Source organism: Trametes versicolor (assembly GCF_000271585.1).
Source record: "Trametes versicolor FP-101664 SS1 unplaced genomic scaffold TRAVEscaffold_11, whole genome shotgun sequence".
In the NCBI taxonomy this organism is placed as follows: Eukaryota; Fungi; Basidiomycota; class Agaricomycetes; order Polyporales; family Polyporaceae; genus Trametes; species Trametes versicolor.
Window position 1 is genome coordinate 2,041,191 of NW_007360331.1, and position 19,787 is coordinate 2,060,977.

The following is a 19,787-nucleotide window of genomic DNA, read 5'->3' on the forward strand; positions in this document are numbered from 1 at the left end:
GTCGCGGCATGATGTCCTCAGGCTACGCCGTGCCCAGTACAGCTGGCAGGCCAAAGCCTCCTGCCGCATGTGCTAGCCTGAGTGAGCGATCTCCCCGTGCGACGACAGCCTAGGAGTGAAAAAAGGGCTCACGCACCACAAGAGCACACAAGTCCACCTCATCGTGATCCAACCAAGCGCAAACAATGGCTCTTTCCGCTCGCAGTCACTTCATTTGCTAGTGAGTTATCCGAGTCTTCGTTGACCGGACCTCGATCAATCCGCGAAACTAAGAGTTCGGCCTGGGGTCCACGGTGGCCTGGGTGCATTGTACCATTGCCTGAATGTCCAGATGGTCTCGGGCCCGCGCTATCGCCTCTATTCCCTACGGACGATCCCTATTAGCTTAAAAGCGACGCTATCGGCGATAGCATAGGTATCAGTCGCAGCCGCCCAGCCGCGCGTAGGACGGCCGCTGAGCGCTAAGCCTCCCGCTCGACCATCACGGGTGTTGGTCGCACACGACTCCGAGGCCTGAGGCTCATGACGAGCACTCATTTGCCTATGGGCCAGCCATCTCTGAGAGAAGGAGAACACTTGAGCGAAGGCCAGCAACGTATAAAAGGCGGGAGTTAAATGCGAACTGACCAGAACAACACCAACCAACCCCCTCTCTCAACTTTGGAACAAATGCCTGTCTCCTACGCCATCATCGGTGCCTCTCGCGGTATCGGCCTGGAATACGTGCGCCAGCTGGTGCGTTTTGGGCTTGGGGTGCCGCTCGCTGTTGTCTGAACGGTATTTTGAAGGCCGCCCGGGCGGACGCCACGGTCTTCGCCGTTGTGCGCAACAAGCAGAGGAGCACACACCTGCAGGCAGCTATCACGAACATGAACAACGTCCACGTTGTGGAAGGTGATATCGTGGACTACAAGTCCATGCAGGTATGGGATGGTGCACGAACGATGGGCGCGTTTGACCGTGTTCTCATTGACAGCGTGCCGCAGAAGAAGTCGCATCGCTCAACGACGGGAAGCTGGACTACCTCATCCACAATGCCGCTAAGACAGACCAGAAGACCGTGTTCCACGGTTTCTACGACTAGTGAGCAAGATAATCTGCCCTGCCGTGGTAGATGGTACTACCCATTGTGTCTTCAGTCCCAGCATGGACGAGCTCGACGCGGACTTGATGGATGCCGTACGTTCCTCCCGCCCCCTAGTCGTGCAAGTTGACGACGCTCAACTGTGAACAGTTCAGAGTCAACACGCTCGGGGTCGTCCACAGCGTCACCCCCTTCGTGCCGCTCCTGCGCGCAGGCCCGACGAAGAAGATCATTGTGATCGGCACCGGAGGCGGAGACCCCAAGGCCGTGTTGACCGTAGGCATAAAGAACATGGTCGCGTACTGCGCGACGAAGGCCGCCGCCGTGATGGTCGCAACCAAGTGGGCCCTAGAGCTCAAGGACGAAGGGTTTGTGGTCGTCACCCTGACCCCCGGCCTCGTGGATACATCCGGCACTATGGGTGTGTCCGTTTCCTGCTGTTCGCGGCTAAGTCAATTGGAATGTGCTGAATATACCGCTGGGGACCTTGCAGGTGATGCCGCGGCTCAGGATAACATGGCGAAGGCGGCGGACGATTTCAAGTCGGCTGGCACGCGCGTTGTTCTGGAGAGCCCTGAGTCGTCCGTACGCCAGCAGCTGCTGGTCATCGACGGGCTGAAGTTGGAGGACAACGGCCGCTTCCTTGCGCACAACGGCCCCAGCTTTGTTTAAGAAGCTCAGAGGCGCAGCTGTATAAAGCATTTTGGATGTAGCCTGCGATATCATCTATAGTTGACTGTAACGAATGTAACACTTGATGTTGTATCAGATCCATTGTCGCCAAGCGATTGACATACACGGTACCTGCTTACTATGCTGCTCGCAGACCACAGTCCAGCAGTACACCACCTAATCGAGTATCCACAGGTGGGTGCATAGCATGGAGTCGTTCCAAGTTGTTGTGCAGCTGAGAAAATGCTCTGGAACATTGTTTTATCTTAGATATGCGGAGGGGATGGTGCCGCTGGACGCAGCGAACGAAATTATACCGACATAAAGCACGACACACCTTTTGCGTAAGGATACATTTTTGCTGAAATGTACGCTGGATAGGATGGGGAAGATAAGTAGCTTTGGACATGGGGGTGTGAAAAAAGGTTGAAGGGGAGCGTTTTGGCCGGTTTGCGGTTTGCCTTCTGCCACTGAGTATCCGCCTGATGTGCATGCCCCCCACCCCTCGGTATCGCTGTCCCGTCGCGATATCCCTGGAGAAGAACAACAAGATGCAATGCCAAGGTGTTCTGGAAAACAAACCGAGGTAGCTCAAATTCGCCAGGAGTCCAGGTAAGTGCGCACGCGCATAGAGCCAGGTTAAAGTCGCCAAAGGGAACTCCGGCGTCGTAGCTGTGGTATAGACAAAATCCCCGGTCTGAGCAGAGCGATGGTGGCGGAAGAGGACCAAGTTGCTGAATCATGTGAAGTCCGTTGTTGACGCCGCGACCGGCAGCGACGGTCCCCGGCGGACGGGTAATCCACCGCGACCATTACCCCGGCCGCCACCCCCGCACTCTTGTCCCTCAACCATGTCGACCTCGAAGATTGGTGGCGAGTACGGTGAGGTCCGCGCGAACATCGACGCTGCGAAGTTGAATGCGTACCTCGCGGCGCATGTTCCTGCAGTCAAGGCGCCCGTGGACATCAAGCAGTTCAAGGTGCGTGGAGAGTTGGCTCAGGGGTGTCCAGCACGCTGACGTTAGTGCAGTTCGGACAGGTCTGTGGGCATGTTGTCGGCATGCAACACATTGACTGAACAGGTCGCAGTCGAACCCCACATACTTTCTCACAGATGCTAGGTGCGCGAGACCATGCCACCTCCTATGCGACCGCTGTACTGAACTCGCGTTTCTACAGCTCCACGCGCTTCGTCTTGCGGAAGAAGCCTGCGGGCCAGCTTCTCTCCAAGACCGCGCACCAGGTCGAGCGCGAGTACACGATGCTCCGCGCGCTGCACACGCACAACACGAAGCCCTCCACAAGCGCAGACAAGAGAGTGCCCATCCCTGAGCCCATCGTGCTCTGTGAAGACGTGAGCGTGGTCGGCACGCCCTTCTACATCATGGAGTTCCTTGACGGGCGGATATTCACCGACCCGCGCATGGGCGAGGTGTCCGCACAGACACGGCGCGAATGGTGCGTCCTCCGCCTGCTTATTCGCTTGGAGCTATGACGGTGAGCTTCCTTGTACCCGCAGCTGGTTGGACGCGGTGCGCGTGCTCGGCGCGCTGTCGCAGCTTGTTCCCGCGGAGATCGGGCTTTCGACTTTCGCACCCAACACGCCCTACTTCCCGCGGCAGATCAAAGCACTCGCGCGCGTGTCGCAGGCGCAGGCCGAGGCGGTCGACGTCGAAACGAATCAGCCTACCGGCGAGATCCCGCGGTTTGACGAGATGGTCGCGTGGTACAAGACGAACCTGCCCGACGAGCGCAAGACGGGGCTGCGCGTCGTGCATGGGGATTACAAGCTCGACAACCTCGTGTTCCACCCCACAGACAGCCGCGTCATTGGCATTCTCGACTGGGAATTGTGTACTCTTGGAAGCCCGGTACGTGCGAGTAAAGCGTCTGCAAGGGGCTTTTATTCTGACTGGGCAACTGTGTAGCTCGCGGACTTGGCGAACTTCACCCAGCCGTGGTCGATTAGCAAGCAGGCGTTCCCCGAAGGCGTCACGCTTGCTATTGCGTTCAAGAATAACGATGCGGAAGCACCTATTGCGCTCGACGTGCTCGAGCGCGAGTACTGCCGGGTTACCCACCAGCCGTATCCCATCCCTGAGATAGTCTTTGCAAGGAGTTGGATGCTCTTCCGGGTTAGTCACAGGCTCGTATATTGCGTCGGATGATCACGACTCACCCAACCTTTGCAGAGCGCGATCATCATGCAGGGTATTGCGGCCCGCTATGCGCGGCGACAGGCGAGCTCGGAGAAGGCACACCTGTACGTGAAGGGGTTCCCGCTGATGGGCCAGCTGGCGTACAGCACCCTCGTCGAGGCCGGAGTTGCAGGAACGAAGGCGAAGCTCTGATTTAGGGTCAATATCTGACTGGGCGCATCTTGACTATTGCGGATCATCCCGAAACCTGCAGTTACCACTGTACATATACTACTACTCACCGGATTGGATGTATGGGGAATTGTTTGTGACTTTGGCAACAAGAGAGTTACTCCCTCCATGGATTCGGAGCCACTGCGAACGTGCACAGGGATCGTATCTAGTCTTTACCGCTGTAGATATTTCAACCTAGTAGCCCTCTTAAACCTGTTGAGTTTGTCCAGCGAGAATGCGGAGGAGTGCCAGGTGGATTAGGTGTCGGTATTATACAAGAATAAGTTATGCGTCCCGTGTCTAAATCAATCATCACTGAACGCCGAAGGAGGTCAGAAATTGCGTCCGGCACACAGATCACGGTGAAACTCACTCAGCGGTCTCTCGTCTAAGAAACAGGTCAATAGCAGCGGAGAAGGCAGCAAACGCCAGACCACCACCGACGACCGCTTTTGGCCCCGAATTCCGTGCGAGGATGCCACCAGCAACAAAGCCCGCGGCAACGGGGTTCACCATGTCGTTTCGCGCTCGATACTACCAGCGGCATCAGTCACGTCGTGAAGCATACGAACGGCAAAGCAAGTACTCACCGACTCGATCACACACTCGATGCCTGCGAAGAGCGCGCCGACCTTACCAAAACCCTTTCCGCTCTTGTACATTCCCCGGCCCATCTCCTTGAAGATCTCGCGTGCCTTCTGCTGCGTGCTGAGGTTCTGCCGTAGTAGCGGATCCTCATACGCGAACGAGGAGCTCATGAGCGAGAAGAACGCGCCGATCACGAAACCTAGAACAGGGCGACAGTCAGCAACGTGACGTGCTCGTGAGCTGGCAGCTAAACGCACCTCCACCACCTGCGATGATGGTCTTCGCAACACACGACTCCATGCCCACCGTCATGTAGTCCTGGTACTTCTTCGCCTGCAGGTAGTTGTCCCGGTCTTCATCGCTGATGCCTGGTGGCAGCGGCTCCTTTCCTGCGGGGAATACCGGGGCGACCAGCGGTAGGTTGTTCATGGCGCGAGCGCAGCAGGGGTCGCTGGCAGAGACGTCGGAGAGGGTGGTGAGCAAGCCGCTGTGCTCGCGAGCCGAAGCTAGCGCGGCACGCTTGCGCCCATATTTCTGCTGACTAAGCACCGTAAACGGAAATCTTGGGCAGCCGGCTGGGCGGGCCGTTGTGGCGTACGACCTTAGATTGATCTGTGGCGAGGTTTGGACGAGATGAATTCTTGCTCTCGACCGTCATGTTTCCTCCACAACAACAACGCTTACCAGAAGGCGATGCTGCCATACGTGCAACGGACAACGACGCTGCTCTCGCACGACTCTCTGCCGTCCGGAAAGGGTATCTGACGGATCCTTTCATCACGCCGCTCGTGCCGCGCGCACATCTCCAACAGGCTCGACCACCGCTCATCAATATCGGAACATATGTGCGATCCGAGGCCCTCGATGAACTGGTGGATGGGTGGCTCGCGCTATCTCAGCAGGAAGGCACCAAATGCCAGATCGTGAGCATGGGCGCGGGGAGCGACACACGCTTCTGGAGGATCGCGGTGCGTAGAACTTGCCCATCATTAAACGCGTCTCTGAACGGGCGAATTCAGGCAGACTGGTCCTAGGCGTGATAACCTAGCACGATACATTGAAATTGACTTTCCGGAGATCACTACGAAGAAAGCAATGGCGATCAGGAAGAGCAGGGAGCTCAGCGCGTCGCTCGGCAAGCCAGAGGAAGTCTCTCTAGGTGAGTTCGCCCGCCCGTTGTACCTCCTCGTTACTCATCCCGCCAAAGGTAGCGGAGGTACCACGCTGCACTCACCGGTGTATAACCTGCTCTCTGGGGATTTACGGAGGCCTCCTACGGAATTTCTGGCGCCCCTCTTAGCGGCGGGGACCACACCTCTGCTTTCGCCCTCTCTCCCCACCCTGATGATCTTCGAATGTGTTTTGGCCTACATGACGCCCGCTGCCTCCGGCGCTGTAGTTGACTGGTTCACCGACTATTTCGCCGCTCCCGGTGGCACAGCTCCCCTGGGATGCGTTGTGTACGAGATGTTTGCGCTGCACGGTCCGTTCGGGAAGGTCATGGTGAACAATTTGAAGGTTCGTCTGTCGCTGGTTCATCCGCGCATGCGCGTATGTCAGGCCAAGTTGACACGAACCAGGCACGGAATGTCACCCTACCCGGGGCGGAGCCGTACTCAACATTTGAGTCGCTGCCCACACGGTTTTTACAGCATGGGTGGGAACTCGCGCGAGCAGTCACGCTGAAAGATCTTCGGCGCGAATACATTGCCCCCAGTGAATTGGAGCGGTGCGTGCATGCGCCTCATCACCTCAGAGATTACCGCAGAGCTTACAGGGATGTGGTAGAATATCCGAGCTGGAGATGCTGGACGAAATCGAGGAGCTCGAGCTTGTGCTCGCGCACTACGCAATTACGTGGGGAGCGAAGCTACCGCCTGATGCTGGCAAACTGAAGGCGAGGTGGCAAGAGTGGAGTCTCAGGAAGAAGATTGAGTTGTGACCAAGGGAGTAGAAGCAGCATATGCAGCCGGTGCTTGTGGACGTCCAAAGCCACAACTAGGCATCGTGTAAATTAGCTCGACGAACATAACCTATATGATCCTACATGCGTATGTTTTCGTCAGGGTAAAGTGCGGAGAGCATTTCGACCACTCACTTAAATACTCCGGTGACCCCCTCTATCTACCGTATTGGCCTGCTCAACAGCTCTTGGTGGACATTGAAGTATCTGCGGTACCGATGTAAAATGCGCCTGTCTCTTCGCGAGAAGAACAGTGGAAAACTCACGGCACAACTTGCCCAATATCCTTGCAAGTACCCACCCCGTGCTCATCCCAGCTCACCACCCGCCTCCCAATTACGGCTCCCTCAGCAGTCTTCGTCTCCGCAATGGTCTCCTCCCCCGGGATGCGCCCCTCCGCGCGCGCTGTCTGCACCTCCGCCTCCGCAAGCTGGAACGCCTCCGCGAGCTCCCACGTCGCAAACGGGCGGCTCGTCGGGACGAGGAACGCCGTGTCGTACACCGTCGTCACGCGCTTGTGCAGCCCGAGCGTGAGCGTGGTCATCTCCAGCGCGCGCTCCGCCACCGCCCCCTCCGCGCCGCGCTCAAGCTCGAGGAAGCGCAGCGTGGTCACGTACGGGCGGCCGCACCAGGCGACGAGCGCGGTCGAGACGCTGCTCGTAGCCATCGCGATACCGGCGAGCGCAAAGCGGCCGGCGAGCGGTACGCTCGAGGTGGTCTCGAGCACGAAGATGAAGGGCGTGAGCGCGAAGGTGAGCGTGAGCGAGGACAGCGAGAGGATCTTCAGCCGCCGGAAGGTCGTCGCCAGCGGTCCGTGGTATTCCTCCTCCGGTTGGTCGGCAGCGGCCTGTGTTGGCGCGTCCGCCTTCTGGTGGGCCTGGGACCCCACCGGGATGTCTGTTGTGGTCGCGAGGAGCCGCCGCCGGAGGGCTGCGTGGCTGCTAAGGCGCAGGGCGACGGCCAGGGAGGGCGTTTTTGACTGGACGAGCGTAGAGAGGCATCGCCGGGATAGCGTCGCCGCCGTGAGCGGTGCTTGTCGGCGGAGCAAGAAAGAGAGACCTGCGGGCCTCATCGTGGGCAACAGCGAAGACGGACACGGCACGCGGAGCGCGCATACAGTCGCGTTTGCGCGTCATGGCACGCGCGTCTGCTCGGCTTGACCGCGACCGCGACCTCGACCACGCTCTCGCCCCGACGCAGCATGGACCTTCCAATATACTACACGCGCGCAGAGTATATTGAGACGGTAGGTGAATACGACTCAGCGCGTGCGTTCGGGACTTGAGCTGACTCGGGGGCGCACAGGACACCGGGAACAAAGTCTCCCGTAGGGCGACCATCTCGGGTCCCCAGAACATCATCCTCGGCGGAAAGACCGTCATTGCGAGCGGCGCTATCATTCGGGGAGACCTGCGACGGACAGGACCTGGACATGCGGTCGTGATATCCCTAGGGCGGTATTGTCTTGTCGGCGAGGGGTGCGTTATGAGGTGAGTTACTGCCACTTTTGAGACTCGGAGCTGTTGTGCTCAGACTCTGTGTAGGCCGCCGTACAAGACATATCGGGGAAACTTCAACTACTACCCTATGAAGATTGGTGACCATGTACACATTGGCGCGAATTCCATCGTGGAGGCGGCGACCATTGGGAACCATGTCGAGATCGGAAAGAATTGCATCATAGTGCGTCTCCATCTCACCCTCCATGTCGCAGTTCGTCACACTGAACACGCTTCATGTCGCAGGGAAAGTTCACGATCATCAAGGACTGCGCTAAAATCGCGGACAACACGGTTATTCCACCAAATACTGTTGTACCTGCGCTTGCGCTGTTCGCGGGGTCACCAGGTACGCTCATGCGGCGCCCCACACGCACGGTCCAGCCCTAACGTTGCATTGTGACATCCAGGTAGATTCGTCGAAGACCTACCGGAGTCGACTCCCGAAATTGTCGAAGCACAAACTAAGCAGTACTACACCCGCTTTCAGCCGCTGCCCGCAGAGCGGTAGCTACAGGGAATGCATTTGCAGAAACCATACCCCATATTGTATGTCTGATACTCTACTTGTGTACTTAGCGGTCTGAACAGGAGCCCCCAAGCATGTTCGATCCCGAAACCGTACAAAACGGCCTTCGCGAAAGTGCCGTCAGGAATCAGATGGTATGTTCGAAAACCATGCTGAGTGTACAATGCACGGAAGGGATGATGATACTTCTAGTTAAATCCGGGGTTTCAGCGACCGGACCTTTGGCGGCATAGGCTGGGCCCTGTCTGAACCCTGCAACTTCCTGCGAAGTCGCGCTGCTTCAGGCTGCTTCTCGCTCGCGATTCTCCCGTGGCTGCTTCCTGTGTAGACGACGGTGTCGTCCGCTCTGCTATGATCCGACCATACGCCATACGCTGCCACACCACTCCGACGCGGCGAATGCGTGAATCTCATTTTCAAGGGTGTGAGCGAAGCAACTGGTCCATGTGAGTGTGCACCTGCACCTGTCGTATGTATTGTCAGCCGACGCACGTTGATCATCTCCGCTGCCCCATTGCGCAAGAGGACGTGTGCCTGAGAAGGGTAGCATCACTCGGTGTTCCGGTCGTATCGTGGATTCCTGCCACCAAAGTCCGCACTGGAGCCTCGCAATCTGCGATCGTGACGCAGTAAGCAAGTTTCCCAATACTGTACCTGCCCGACCAATCCGGCGGGGGGTTTGGGGTGTGACCGCGGGTCCCGAAGCGGCGCGACCGCAAAAAGCGGCGCGCCCGGCCGCGACTGTGACCATCCGTACCACAAAGCGGCGCGGTTGCCCCGCAGGGCCGCCGGCGGAGCGATTTTGGGGTGTGACCGGCCGCAAAAATACGGCCTGGAGCGGCGGGACCCGCTGTGACCCGGGACAACTGCCAAAATGCGGGGCGGCGGGGGCCCTTGTGACCTGTGACCCGCCGGATTGGTCGGGCAGGTACAGTATTATCGGAAAGTGGTCGACGCCGTTGAATCGAATGTTATATCGTTTGACAAATTGTAGTGAGAGTTCTTGGGCAAGAATACGAGCTTACGAATGATCTTTCTGACAGTGCATCCGTATGTTTCCGTTCCATAGCGGGCCGTGTGCGCAGTAATTCGTCAACTTTTAATTGGAGAATTCCGAGGTGTTAGACGCCCAATAGACGCCCAAATAATGCGGTCATATCTTATTGTGGCTGGAGTTTTGGCGAGAGCCATCTCTCGCACTGACCACATCGTCTTCCCGACCACCACCTGCTTAACGCCAATGCTACTCTTTAAAACGAGCTAACATCCTCCCCATCCTATCCTCGTCGCCATCTCCTGCTTTTTACGCGTTCCACGACCCCGCCTCCGACAATGCCTACGCTGCCAGGCCGCATCCTCTCCCAAGCCCGACTCGGCGACTTCTGGGAATACATATTCCGCCACTTGAACTTCTACCGGATTCATTTATTGTTCTTGTGAGTACCCTTTGTCGACTGTTCGTGAACCTCATCGCGGTGAAAGGAAACGCAATCGGGGTGGCTAGCCGTTTACTTTGTGTGGTTGGTGGTCGTGTGGTTGACGTTCAGGCGCTGTGGTTGACATCCTGACGCTGACGGAGCGCTATGTGTGCGCAGGACGCGGTGTCGTGCCCTTTGTTCACCCTACACTCTCGGACAGCCGAGCGCGTCGCGGAGCGCAATTGCAGCATGATGCGTTGTGTGAGATCTTGTTCCGTGCGATCTCAGGCCGGTAGAAAGGAGACACCTTTGCCGACGACGCTTATAGCCTCCGTGGCCAGCTCACTGCTGTTGGGAATGGGTATCATGGGTTCAATATTACGGCATGTTTCCTGTTCAATATTATCATATGCTTTCCCGCGCGGTCGGGCAGTCGATGAGACCGCTCAAGCGAGGCTGGTGCATGCTCCTTGCCTCACTTACCATTCTGCCCTGCCCGCAAACCTGCATCTCCATACGGGTACGATGACGACCACGGATAAAGATAACTGGGATATAGCTCGCACACCGGTTCCAATCCACGATCTACCTGCGTGGTTCAAGGAATGTTGACGATGGAGGCAGTCGTGGGTTCATGGTTATATGCGCCCTTGTCTATCTTGAAGTAGCGGCATTGAGGCTGGCCTTCCGTATTCTGCACTGCGCTACAGCACTAAATGGATACGTTCGAGATGCATACCTTATCAGCACACGTTATGTGACCACGAGGCTAACGAACCTACCACAGCACCTTCACGCCGCTAATATTCTCCGGTATATTCTATGCCGCCAATGGCCAATACCATGTGGACTACATCGACTGCCTGTACAACTGCGTCAGCGCGATCACAGTTTGTGGCCTTGCAACTGTCGATCTGAGCGGTCTGACGCCGTTCCAACAAGCACTTCTCTTTATTCAGATGTGTCTCGGTAGCCCAGTGAGTGTTTGAAGTCAACATATGGTGGAAATTCTAACCTTGTGTAGGTCGTCATATCGTGGACGATGGTCTATATTCGAAGGTTAGAACGAGTGTTTTCTGCTAATACGTTCCTGCTCACTGTTCAAACTTACACAGGAGCTTCTTTGCACGCAAGTTCCAGCGCATAGTCGAGGCCGAATTAGCCCGCAATGCGGCACGCGAGCTGCACCGGCCGGTTGACGTGAAGATTGAGCCGTGGTGGAGGAAGCTGTGGACCATGCTGAAGTGGGAAAGAGGCACGCGCTTGCGCTCGTTCAGCGACATCTCTGTGCAAGAGATCGGCCCCGTCAAAGCGCGGGGACGCATACATCTGCGCCCGGATATGATTCGGCGCGTCGAGGGCGCACCGAAGCTAGTCGACCCCAGTGGATGGATCAGTGAGGGTGTCTCCGACCAACCAGGACAGGACAACACTGCGCAGAACGAGAAAATTGAGACAGACGAGAGTCGCCGAACGTCCGCGTATGGCGAGTCGAGTTCAACAGGGCATACCGACAGCACAGAGGTCGAGAAGAAAGAGCGTCCGCAGACCCAAGACCCACAGAACCCGTAGGTGTTATAAGGCGCGTAACACCGAAATTAAAGCTAAGAAGCCTTCTTAAAGCCGCGAGCGCCCACCAACGGAGACGTCACCACGCACAACGGCCTCACCAGCGATCAGTGCGTGACCATCCTCCACACGCAATTATGCATCCTCTTTTGTCTGACGCGTGAATCATTAACAGTGGCAGGCACCGGGCCAATATTGCGCTCGGCGACCATCAACAGGCCTGCAACGCGCGGGCCCCAATTGGTCCACACGCAGACCGTCGAGTTCGCGGCGCCTCCTGCGCCGCACCGTCGGTCGCTTTCTGCTGAACGCAGGTTCAGCAGGATCTCACAGTCCCCGGAAGGGTCGGACTCGGAGGTCGACCGTAGTGAGTGCAATTTGCCCCCCGCGTAAATGTCGCAGAACGTATAACATATTCTGTGCAGGGCATATGTCGCGGCCGACCATGTCGCGTCCTACGATGTCACGTCCCACGATGTCGCGCCCGACAATGTCTCGCCCAACGATGTCAAGACCCACGATGTCGCGGCCGATGACGATGCCGCGCACGGGCACTATCACGACGGGGGCTTCGCATGCGTTCCCACCACGGCGTACTATGCACAAGGGCTTTGGCGGGTTTCCCATGCCGCACGAGTTGATTTCCCGCCTGTTTGGCCGCGCGTTCCCATCTCTAGAGCGCAAGCTGACGCGGACGATTACCATGCCGCGGACGCGCACGATCGCCTCCGAGCGGGGAACGGTGGGCCCGGGTGCGCGCCCAGTGCCGTATATCTCGTTCGAGGCTGTTGTGGGCCGCAATTCCGTGTTCCAGAGCCTGACGCGCGAGCAGCTCGAGGAGCTTGGGGGTGTTGAGTATCGCGCGTTATCGGCGTTGTTGTGGATCGTTGGCGCGGTATGACCCTCTACTTTCACCCCTTGGGTTCCAGGCTTACGGTTGGCGCAGTACCATATCGGCTTGCAATTGTTGGCCTTTGTGATCATTGCTCCGTATATGTCTATCGCGCGGTGGCGGGAGGACTTCGTACCACCTGCACTCCACAAACCGGTATCATCTACATGGTACGTGTATCTCGCCTACCTCCACCATGCACTATGTTTACGTTTGTTTGGACTAGGTATTCTGCTTTTCAAGTGGTCTCCTCTTACACGAACACCGGCATGTCTCTTGTCGACGAATCCTTGGTTCCTTTCCAACGGGCGTATCCTATGATACTATGCATGATTATTCTTATATTAGCCGGCAATACGGCCTTCGTACGTGCATCTCCAGCAACTGCCACTGCGATTGCTAACGTCACCATATATTCCAGCCTGTAATGTATGTCCTTATGCATGCTTCGATGACTGGCCTCGGATGCACTAACGCGTTCTCGCCTATGACAGATTACGTTTTCAGATGTGAGTACTGTGTGTTGGGCTGTTTTTCGCTTGTCGCTGAACCACTGGCTTTGCAGTTGGATCTTGACGCGCGTCGTTCCCAAGGAGTCGCGCCTGAACGAGACGCTACACTTCCTCCTCGACCACCCTAGGCGGTGTTTCATCTATCTCTTCCCCTCCCATCAAACATGGTTCCTTCTCATCATCCTATTTGCTCTCAAGTGAGTGCGCCCTCCCTGTACGTCGGCCTGTGCGCTGAAATGCCCACCATCGCAGTGCAACGGACTGGTTCTTCTTCTTGGTACTAGACATCGGCAACCCTGCGATCGCGAATATACCACTGGGTGTGCGGTTCATCATCGGGCTGCTACAGGCTACTGCAGTGCGCGCCGCAGGGTTTGGTACTGTCACGCTGGCTGCACTCGCCCCCGCAGTGAAGTGAGCTCATCATTCACCCAATACAAGTCCACGGCTGACCGTTTATCCAGAGTCTTATACGTGATTATGATGTATGTCAGCGTCTGTAAGTAGTCATGCCCTTCACTAGCTTGGACGCATAACTGACCTCTCCGTGACAACCAGACCCGATTGCCATGAGGTACGGAGAGTGCAACATATCGTCCGTCCGCGCCGTCTCACAATAGACTCTAGTGTCCGCTCTACGAACGTGTACGAGGAGAAGTCCTTGGGCGTATTCCCATCCGAAGAGGAGCTCTCGCCAGAGGATGCATTCAGCCACACCGGCAACCGCGCTACAGTATGGGGAAGGTACCTCGCCATGCACGCGAGGAAGCAGTTGTCCTTCGGTTAGCAGTATCCGTCAGTATATTGTCAGGCGGCGCTGACTGTGATCGTTCAGATATGTGGTGGCTGGGAACGGCGCTGTTCCTGGTGTGCATCATCGAGGTACGTGTATCTGCGAATAATGTCCTGCGCGATGGCGATGCTGACGGTCCTGTAGAAGAATGGTTTGGAGGACGAGGCGAGCAACAACTGGTTCACCATCTTCACCGTAGGTGCGTAACGATTCAGTACATGATTGACGAACAAACCTAATACTACATCCGTATTGCAGTGTTCGAGCTGGTGTCGGCGTACGGCACGGTCGGTCTCAGTCTAGGCGTCCCATACGTGAGTGCCATGATGTCAGCCCCATGTTCCGAATCCGTACTTATACCGGTCATAGGCCAACTACTCCTTTTCCGGCGCGCTACGTCCTCTCTCGAAGCTCATCATCTGTGCCGTGATGCTCCGTGGTCGTCACCGCGGCCTCCCTGTTGCGATCGACCGCGCCGTCATGCTACCATACGAGTACAAACACGATCCTCAGGACGGTTACGGCGAGGAGAACGAGGGCGAGTACGCCATGGAGGACCACGACACTGCGTACCCGGAACGCGAGTGGGTGTGGCACGATCCGCAAGGGCCCGAGGGCGACGGCAGCCCGCATATCCAGATCAGCTCGGTGCCCCGGCCGAAGGATCTCGAGGGCGTGCTCCGAAAACCGGAGCAGCCAAGCGGCGCGCAAGGGGGCGACGAGGCAGCCCGTGCGATGGAGGAACGGACTAGTAGCAAACAGGATTAGCTATAGCGGACAATTGACTCGGCATAGACTTGGGGGCTGCCGCGCGCGGCGCTCCTATACATCCCAGCGACATCTCGGACTACCAATATCTCCAGTGCTATCTCATCCCTGCAGTTGTGCGTACGTACTCGTCTTGTATGTTTCCTAATGTTGTCCCGCCATGCGTTTTGTTTATCCTAGCTATAGAATTTGGGTCCGTATGTGGTCGTGGTCATTATCTTTGCGATATACATGTTCTCAGATGTTGGTGCACGATCTGGTCCAGGAGGTCGTTCGTGATTGGAGGTCTGGTAATTTGCATGATTTCGCACAAGGGAAACGAAGTACAAAACTGTCGTATACTACACGGAAGGGGATGCGTTACGGTATCGCTGAAAACGGCAGATACTCATACTAGATATGTGAATTTCGGGAATTTCAGCGTTGCTATGGAGGGCGAGGACCTGACGAGACTGGGGCTGGGGCGGAGCGACGTATACAGTCACTAGGGCGACCAAAGCGGACACATCACCTCTAGGACATTGCGACAGTGCGGACCCGCTTGCGGCCGGGTTCAAGTTCAGAGGTTCCGTCGTGAGACGCGATGCGTTTTCCGGGCTTCGGTACATCCTCCTGGAGTTGCATATTCTTGTCTGCTGATCGTACGGAGTAGAGCTGGTCGGCCTGCTTGTCTTCATCTGGCCAAAAATCCGCGCCCTCGTGGAGAGCCCAGTGAAGGATGTTGACCACTTCGTCGTGCGTTGTGAGCTTCTGTGCCTCCTTCTCGAGAGCGACCCGAGCCTGCAGGGCAACTGACTCCTTGCTAGGCTCAGAGGGATCCGGCTTTGGGGCTTTGGGGAATGTCAAATCCCTTGCATGACGACCGAAGAATTCAACGAACATCTCTAGCGCGAGCTCTGACATTTCTATTGGCTTGTCTTTGGGGAGGGGCGGTCGCTGGTACTCGTAGAATGCTTGAAAAAGCAGCAGTAGCTCCTGGAGCATGTGATCAATGGGGTGTCGGTCGCCGCCCTGCGAGGAGCCCGGGGCTGGTGTGGGCCGTCCTTTCGGTTCAGACGGAGACGACGGGGTGGTGGTACATGGGCTCCGCGGAGCTCGAGGATGCAGCGCGTCTGAAGGGACAACAACGAAGGGAGATACTAAGGTGGATAAAACCGTAGGAAGTGTCGGTAGGGGAGGTTGAAGGAAGACGATGGGAACGTGGTTCGAAGCAGACAGTCTGCCTGACTCGATGACCTGTGTCTTGAGCATGCCAGATGTGAACCCCGTATGTTCGTCGTCTGCGATTTCCCCGTCGTCGAAGTACTTGTGCATGAATCTGCCCACGTCGTCGCAGTTGTGAGGAAGGTACCGGATGGCACAGTACAACAAGACGTTGAAAGCCGACTCCAGCTCGTCCGGAATGCCAATCTTTTTGCGTGGTTCCTGAAGGGCCTTGACGGACATGAATTGCCATGTTCCCTGCCACTATCAGCAAGCGTTAGCGACTAGTAGCTGCGCTGCTGGCCTTTTGAACAATGTTAACTTACATTCCGGTCAAGGTACGGAACTTCCGGCTCCCCACCGATGCGTACGGACATCTCCTGGTACTTGGGCAGACGTGGTTGTGTGTAGAGAAGCATGTTGTGGCTAAGTTCGAAGCCAGGTGGACTGTTTTGGCGCGGCGCCCCGAATGACAGAAACCTTTGTTCACAAACACAGCTAATTCCGGAGAGAGCATGGAGTACATGAAACTCGCCAGTAGTATTCGAACCTACGAGTAGGTCGCTATATTTGATCCCGCGTACTGCGGAGATGTCGGGAACTTAGCTTCGCAGACTCGGAGGTTCAGCCAACAGGATTTTGCTTAGTGCTAGTAGCGAGGCACAGCGAAATACCCAATTACAAACGATCCTGTGAACGATGCGAAGCAAAGTCTTAAGCCTCATGCACGCCGTATATTCCAGGTCCGCTTTCTATGAGGGTTATGAAGAGTAGATACTCCGAAGCATGGCGTAACTTGCCACGAAGGCGATAGATACAGCGCGTCTAGATACAGAACCTAGGATCGCGTATGTGGTGCGGAATATGAGAGGGTAGACGGGGATGTGCGTAAGCGCGTCGCCTGAGCCACAGTGGCGAGAGCCGAGCGGGAGGGGGGGAAGGTAATGCGGGGCAATGGAAAGGGAAGCCTCGGCCACCGCTGGCGTTCACGTTTGAGATACCGCGCCGCGAGCCTTCTTGTGTTCGCATGCTTCAAAGGTATCAACGGCGCTGCGCTTTGTGAGCTTTGCCTTCTGGGGGTCTTCCACGTCTGCATTGTATGTCGGTAGGAGCTGATCGTTGATTTTGTCTTTCTCCGGCCAAATTTCCTTCTGGAACGCCGCCTCAGTAAGGATCCTGCCTATTTCTGTGTGCTCCCGCAGTTTGCGTGCGTTCTCCTCGAGGACCTTCAGCATTGCTGCGTCGGGCGGGCTACGCGGCAGGTGCTCTCGATCAGCAGCACGCGGCGCCTTCTGGAGGAAACGGTTCTTGAACTTCGCGTGTATCTCAAGTTCCTGGCTCTCATGAATTGTCTTCAGCTTCTTCTTAGAGCCCTCCTTGACCTGATCCCGGGTACGGTCCTGGAGCGAATATAACCCCTCAAAGAGCGGCAACATCTGGCGCAGGATGTGATCCATAGGATGACGCTGATCGCGCGTATACTCTTTCTGAGGGACGAGAGGCGTCTTTGGCTCGGATGACGGTGGAACGGGAGTGGTTGCCCGAGACGGCGACGGGGAAGACGGGGGATCGGCAGGAGATGATGATGAGGAAGATGATGGGTTGGCAGAGAGAGGCGATGCGTTCGAAGGGGGCGAAGGAACGTTCGCCGGCGGTGGGCGCTCCAGTAGGAAGACGATAGGCTTGTGCTCGTGAGTGCGTAGCACACCGCGTGAAACGACTGCAGTCTTGAGCGGACCAGACGTGAACTCTTTGGGGTTGTCGTCAACGGGCACCCCGTCGTCGAAATACCTCCGCATGAACTCGCCCACGTTACCGCAGCTGTGAGGCAGGTACCGAACGGAACAGTACAGTAGGATATGAAACACCGATTCCATTTCGTCGGGGATGTCGATCTGTTTCCTTGGTTGCTGGAGGGCATTGACTGACATGAATTGCCACGTTCCCTGACATACTTCGTCAGTTAGGGACCGATGTTGATGAACATTGCGTACTCACTGTCCTATCCGGATGGCGAGCTTCACTTTCCTCATCGTCTGTACGTTTAGAGAGCTCCCAGTCAGTCAGGAGACCGTAACAGCCGAATATTGTGTCTTCTGGAGCGGGCATAATGAGTATGTTCCCGACACTGAGGTCTTGATGGATCGTATGCGCGAGCGTGTATGCGTCCATGTGTGCTAGGGTGGATGTCAGCACTAAGGATAATTGAGTAGAGGATACGACGGACCCATCACAGCGTTCAACACGACCCACACGAGCGCCCTCCCATTCTTGAACGTCTTCAGTGGTTTCCCGACTTCCTTAACGACAAGACGATAATGGCGGTGGTTCTTCAAGGGGCATTCTTTCTCGACGCCGTTCACATCCTTCCAGATATCGCGCACCATGTCCGTCTTCTCGCCGATATCTCCATGACAAAGCATTGTGGGGATGTGACGAACACCCGTGCCGTTGAGATACGCGAGGATGGCGCCTTCCTGCTCCGAGCGTGGATGGACGATCCTCCAGCAGTCTTTCAAATACACGAAGGGACCGGGATTCTTGGGGTCGGTATAGTCGAGGGCGACGTAGCCGCGCGTGCCGCGGCCCACTACATCTGGGGCTGCGAAAGTGGGCTTCGCGACGAGGTACTCGTGCGGCGCCTGTTTCAAATCCCCGCTCGAGACCGTCAGCTTCCACCATGGCCAGGTGTCGACGAGTGACTTGGCGAAGAGCTCTCGCGCGTGGTCGTCGGCAACGAGCTTGGCGGACCGAACCATGGCGTGGTACTCCGCGCTTCCCCAGAGAACGCGGGTGGCAGAGGTATCGTGGCCCCGGACGTCCGGAGTCGTGGCGTGAGAGAGGCGCCAGAGGAGCAGCGCAAGCTTCGCGGGCTCGGCCACGAAGTCGAACCTGTCCGAGTAGATGCAGCCGGAGCGGTCCCACCTCGCCATGCGCGCGTACCTGCCGAAGATAGCCAAAGTGTAGTAGTGAGTGCGCTGTTGGCGCTGAAATACGATATCCGTGTGCTCGATGATCTGGTCGAGGAACGTCTGCGCGGTAGTCCTTTCCGAGGACGGAGGATTGGAGGTGCCTGAGACGAAGTCAGTGTATTGCACCTCGTCGCATTGAGGTAGGGTGTCGGTCGATGGGTCATCCTTAAACGGGTCTAGCCCCTCTTCAGCGCTGCATGCGATGTAAAGCTCGATGGTCGACCAGCTGCTGCGCTTCCCGAGGGCGGTGGCTGAGCTTCTTGGATTCATTTCGATCTCGATGGTCCTCGGCGGTGGGTCTCTTGCAGTGAAAATGACAAATTGCCAGTCGTCTCCAGCGACGTGCTTGTTCAGTGATTCCACCTGGACGAGGTTAAACACAGGGACAGCCAATACTTATTAGTGACTTACCAGTCGCTGGAAGATATCTACCTCCAGCTGATCGGAAACCGGGTCGAAGATGTTTCTGAACAGAACGGCATCTGGCTCATCGGCGACCGGCGGAATGAACTTTTCCATCATGGCCTCATACGACAGCTTAACCATCTTGTCCGCCATTGTTTGACCGAGTTCGCGTTTCCTGAGGGTGTCTGCTTGGTGGGCCTGCGATGCGTAGAGAATTTTTGTGGATAGATCCCTGCCGTTGTGAGCCGCATGGACGAACATGTCAGTCGCGCTGGTGTAGGTGTAGGGAGGAAGGCATCACTGACCGAAGGATAAACCGCGGTTTAGCCACGTAGTACGGATGGACGGATGATGGAAATGGAGATAGAGCGACGAACGAGATGCAGGGTTTCAGAATGCGGCCGGAGTCCTATGATGGCTGTGTGTACAGGAGTGGCATGTGGCTAAATTCCGGCTGCTTTGAGTCCTGGGCCGGGTGTTGGCGAGAGGGTACGTTGGCGCTAGCGCCCGGTAGGACAGAGACCTTTGTTTTTGAGATTACATGACCA

General features: G+C 56.7%; 8 protein-coding genes across 8 annotated transcripts; 5 read left to right on the forward strand and 3 right to left on the reverse strand.

Annotated features, from left to right (window-relative positions):
- Positions 1-678: 678 nt before the first annotated feature.
- Positions 679-1,492, forward strand: TRAVEDRAFT_76761 (short chain dehydrogenase; the record flags this gene model as incomplete). The annotated part of the gene is made up of 5 exons (XM_008045019.1): positions 679-735; positions 789-923; positions 977-1,083; positions 1,140-1,179; positions 1,235-1,492. Coding segments are annotated over 5 exons (597 nt in total), but the record flags the coding sequence as incomplete, so codon positions are not given.
- A 1,101-nt stretch (positions 1,493-2,593) lies between these two features.
- Positions 2,594-4,250, forward strand: TRAVEDRAFT_74499 (kinase-like protein). Its single transcript, XM_008045020.1, has 7 exons — positions 2,594-2,736; positions 2,787-2,795; positions 2,846-2,877; positions 2,936-3,214; positions 3,276-3,627; positions 3,685-3,891; positions 3,949-4,250. Exons 1-7 carry the CDS (start codon positions 2,608-2,610, stop codon positions 4,105-4,107), a joined length of 1,167 nt encoding a protein of 388 aa, XP_008043211.1. The 5' UTR covers positions 2,594-2,607; the 3' UTR covers positions 4,108-4,250.
- A 115-nt stretch (positions 4,251-4,365) lies between these two features.
- TRAVEDRAFT_154314 (mitochondrial import inner membrane translocase subunit TIM22) lies at positions 4,366-5,192 on the reverse strand. The gene is made up of 4 exons (XM_008045021.1): positions 4,974-5,192; positions 4,719-4,915; positions 4,502-4,662; positions 4,366-4,443 (listed from the first exon to the last, which is right to left on the reverse strand). Exons 1-4 carry the CDS (start codon positions 5,143-5,145, stop codon positions 4,434-4,436), a joined length of 540 nt encoding a protein of 179 aa, XP_008043212.1. The 5' UTR covers positions 5,146-5,192; the 3' UTR covers positions 4,366-4,433.
- Positions 5,193-5,372: 180 nt separating this feature from the next.
- TRAVEDRAFT_154317 (leucine carboxyl methyltransferase) lies at positions 5,373-7,747 on the forward strand (the record flags this gene model as incomplete). Its single annotated transcript, XM_008045022.1, has 7 exons — positions 5,373-5,684; positions 5,740-5,875; positions 5,924-6,234; positions 6,297-6,445; positions 6,505-6,759; positions 6,815-6,886; positions 6,946-7,747. The coding sequence occupies 5 exons, from the start codon at positions 5,373-5,375 to the stop codon at positions 6,656-6,658; spliced, it is 1,062 nt and encodes a 353-aa protein (XP_008043213.1). The 3' UTR covers positions 6,659-6,759; positions 6,815-6,886; positions 6,946-7,747.
- Positions 7,748-7,880: 133 nt separating this feature from the next.
- On the forward strand, positions 7,881-8,689 carry TRAVEDRAFT_132096 (dynactin subunit P25; the record flags this gene model as incomplete). Its single annotated transcript, XM_008045023.1, has 5 exons — positions 7,881-7,925; positions 7,985-8,169; positions 8,224-8,362; positions 8,425-8,527; positions 8,589-8,689. The coding sequence occupies 5 exons, from the start codon at positions 7,881-7,883 to the stop codon at positions 8,687-8,689; spliced, it is 573 nt and encodes a 190-aa protein (XP_008043214.1).
- A 1,350-nt stretch (positions 8,690-10,039) lies between these two features.
- On the forward strand, positions 10,040-14,659 carry TRAVEDRAFT_132474 (TrkH-domain-containing protein; the record flags this gene model as incomplete). The annotated part of the gene is made up of 17 exons (XM_008045024.1): positions 10,040-10,143; positions 10,913-11,102; positions 11,150-11,184; positions 11,241-11,693; positions 11,913-11,987; positions 12,097-12,589; positions 12,641-12,762; positions 12,813-12,955; positions 13,081-13,099; positions 13,351-13,512; positions 13,563-13,597; positions 13,657-13,672; positions 13,726-13,880; positions 13,934-13,980; positions 14,036-14,090; positions 14,150-14,205; positions 14,261-14,659. 17 exons carry the CDS (start codon positions 10,040-10,042, stop codon positions 14,657-14,659), a joined length of 2,559 nt encoding a protein of 852 aa, XP_008043215.1.
- Positions 14,660-15,172: 513 nt separating this feature from the next.
- Positions 15,173-16,281, reverse strand: TRAVEDRAFT_52148 (uncharacterized protein; the record flags this gene model as incomplete). The annotated part of the gene is made up of 2 exons (XM_008044642.1): positions 15,173-16,126; positions 16,189-16,281. The coding sequence occupies 2 exons, from the start codon at positions 16,279-16,281 to the stop codon at positions 15,173-15,175; spliced, it is 1,047 nt and encodes a 348-aa protein (XP_008042833.1).
- Positions 16,282-16,796: 515 nt separating this feature from the next.
- On the reverse strand, positions 16,797-19,623 carry TRAVEDRAFT_74503 (uncharacterized protein). Its single transcript, XM_008045025.1, has 5 exons — positions 19,545-19,623; positions 19,246-19,471; positions 18,090-19,197; positions 17,861-18,039; positions 16,797-17,808 (listed from the first exon to the last, which is right to left on the reverse strand). Exons 2-5 carry the CDS (start codon positions 19,390-19,392, stop codon positions 16,849-16,851), a joined length of 2,394 nt encoding a protein of 797 aa, XP_008043216.1. The 5' UTR covers positions 19,393-19,471; positions 19,545-19,623; the 3' UTR covers positions 16,797-16,848.
- Between the last annotated feature and the right edge of the window lie 164 nt (positions 19,624-19,787).

Coding starts and splice junctions, on each gene's coding strand:
- TRAVEDRAFT_74503 (XM_008045025.1), bottom strand. CDS start 19,392: ATGGCGGACAAGATGGTTAAGCTGTCGTATGAGGCCATGATGGAAAAG. Junction 18,040..18,089: donor CGTGTTGAACGCTGTGATGG/GTCCGTCGTATC, acceptor CATCCACCCTAG/CACACATGGACGCATACACG. Junction 17,809..17,860: donor CTCGCCATCCGGATAGGACA/GTGAGTACGCAA, acceptor GAAGTATGTCAG/GGAACGTGGCAATTCATGTC.
- TRAVEDRAFT_154314 (XM_008045021.1), bottom strand. CDS start 5,145: ATGAACAACCTACCGCTGGTCGCCCCGGTATTCCCCGCAGGAAAGGAG. Junction 4,916..4,973: donor CATCATCGCAGGTGGTGGAG/GTGCGTTTAGCT, acceptor GCCCTGTTCTAG/GTTTCGTGATCGGCGCGTTC. Junction 4,663..4,718: donor TCGAGTGTGTGATCGAGTCG/GTGAGTACTTGC, acceptor TGCCGCTGGTAG/TATCGAGCGCGAAACGACAT.
- TRAVEDRAFT_74499 (XM_008045020.1), top strand. CDS start 2,608: ATGTCGACCTCGAAGATTGGTGGCGAGTACGGTGAGGTCCGCGCGAAC. Junction 3,215..3,275: donor GCACAGACACGGCGCGAATG/GTGCGTCCTCCG, acceptor TTGTACCCGCAG/CTGGTTGGACGCGGTGCGCG. Junction 3,892..3,948: donor GGAGTTGGATGCTCTTCCGG/GTTAGTCACAGG, acceptor CAACCTTTGCAG/AGCGCGATCATCATGCAGGG.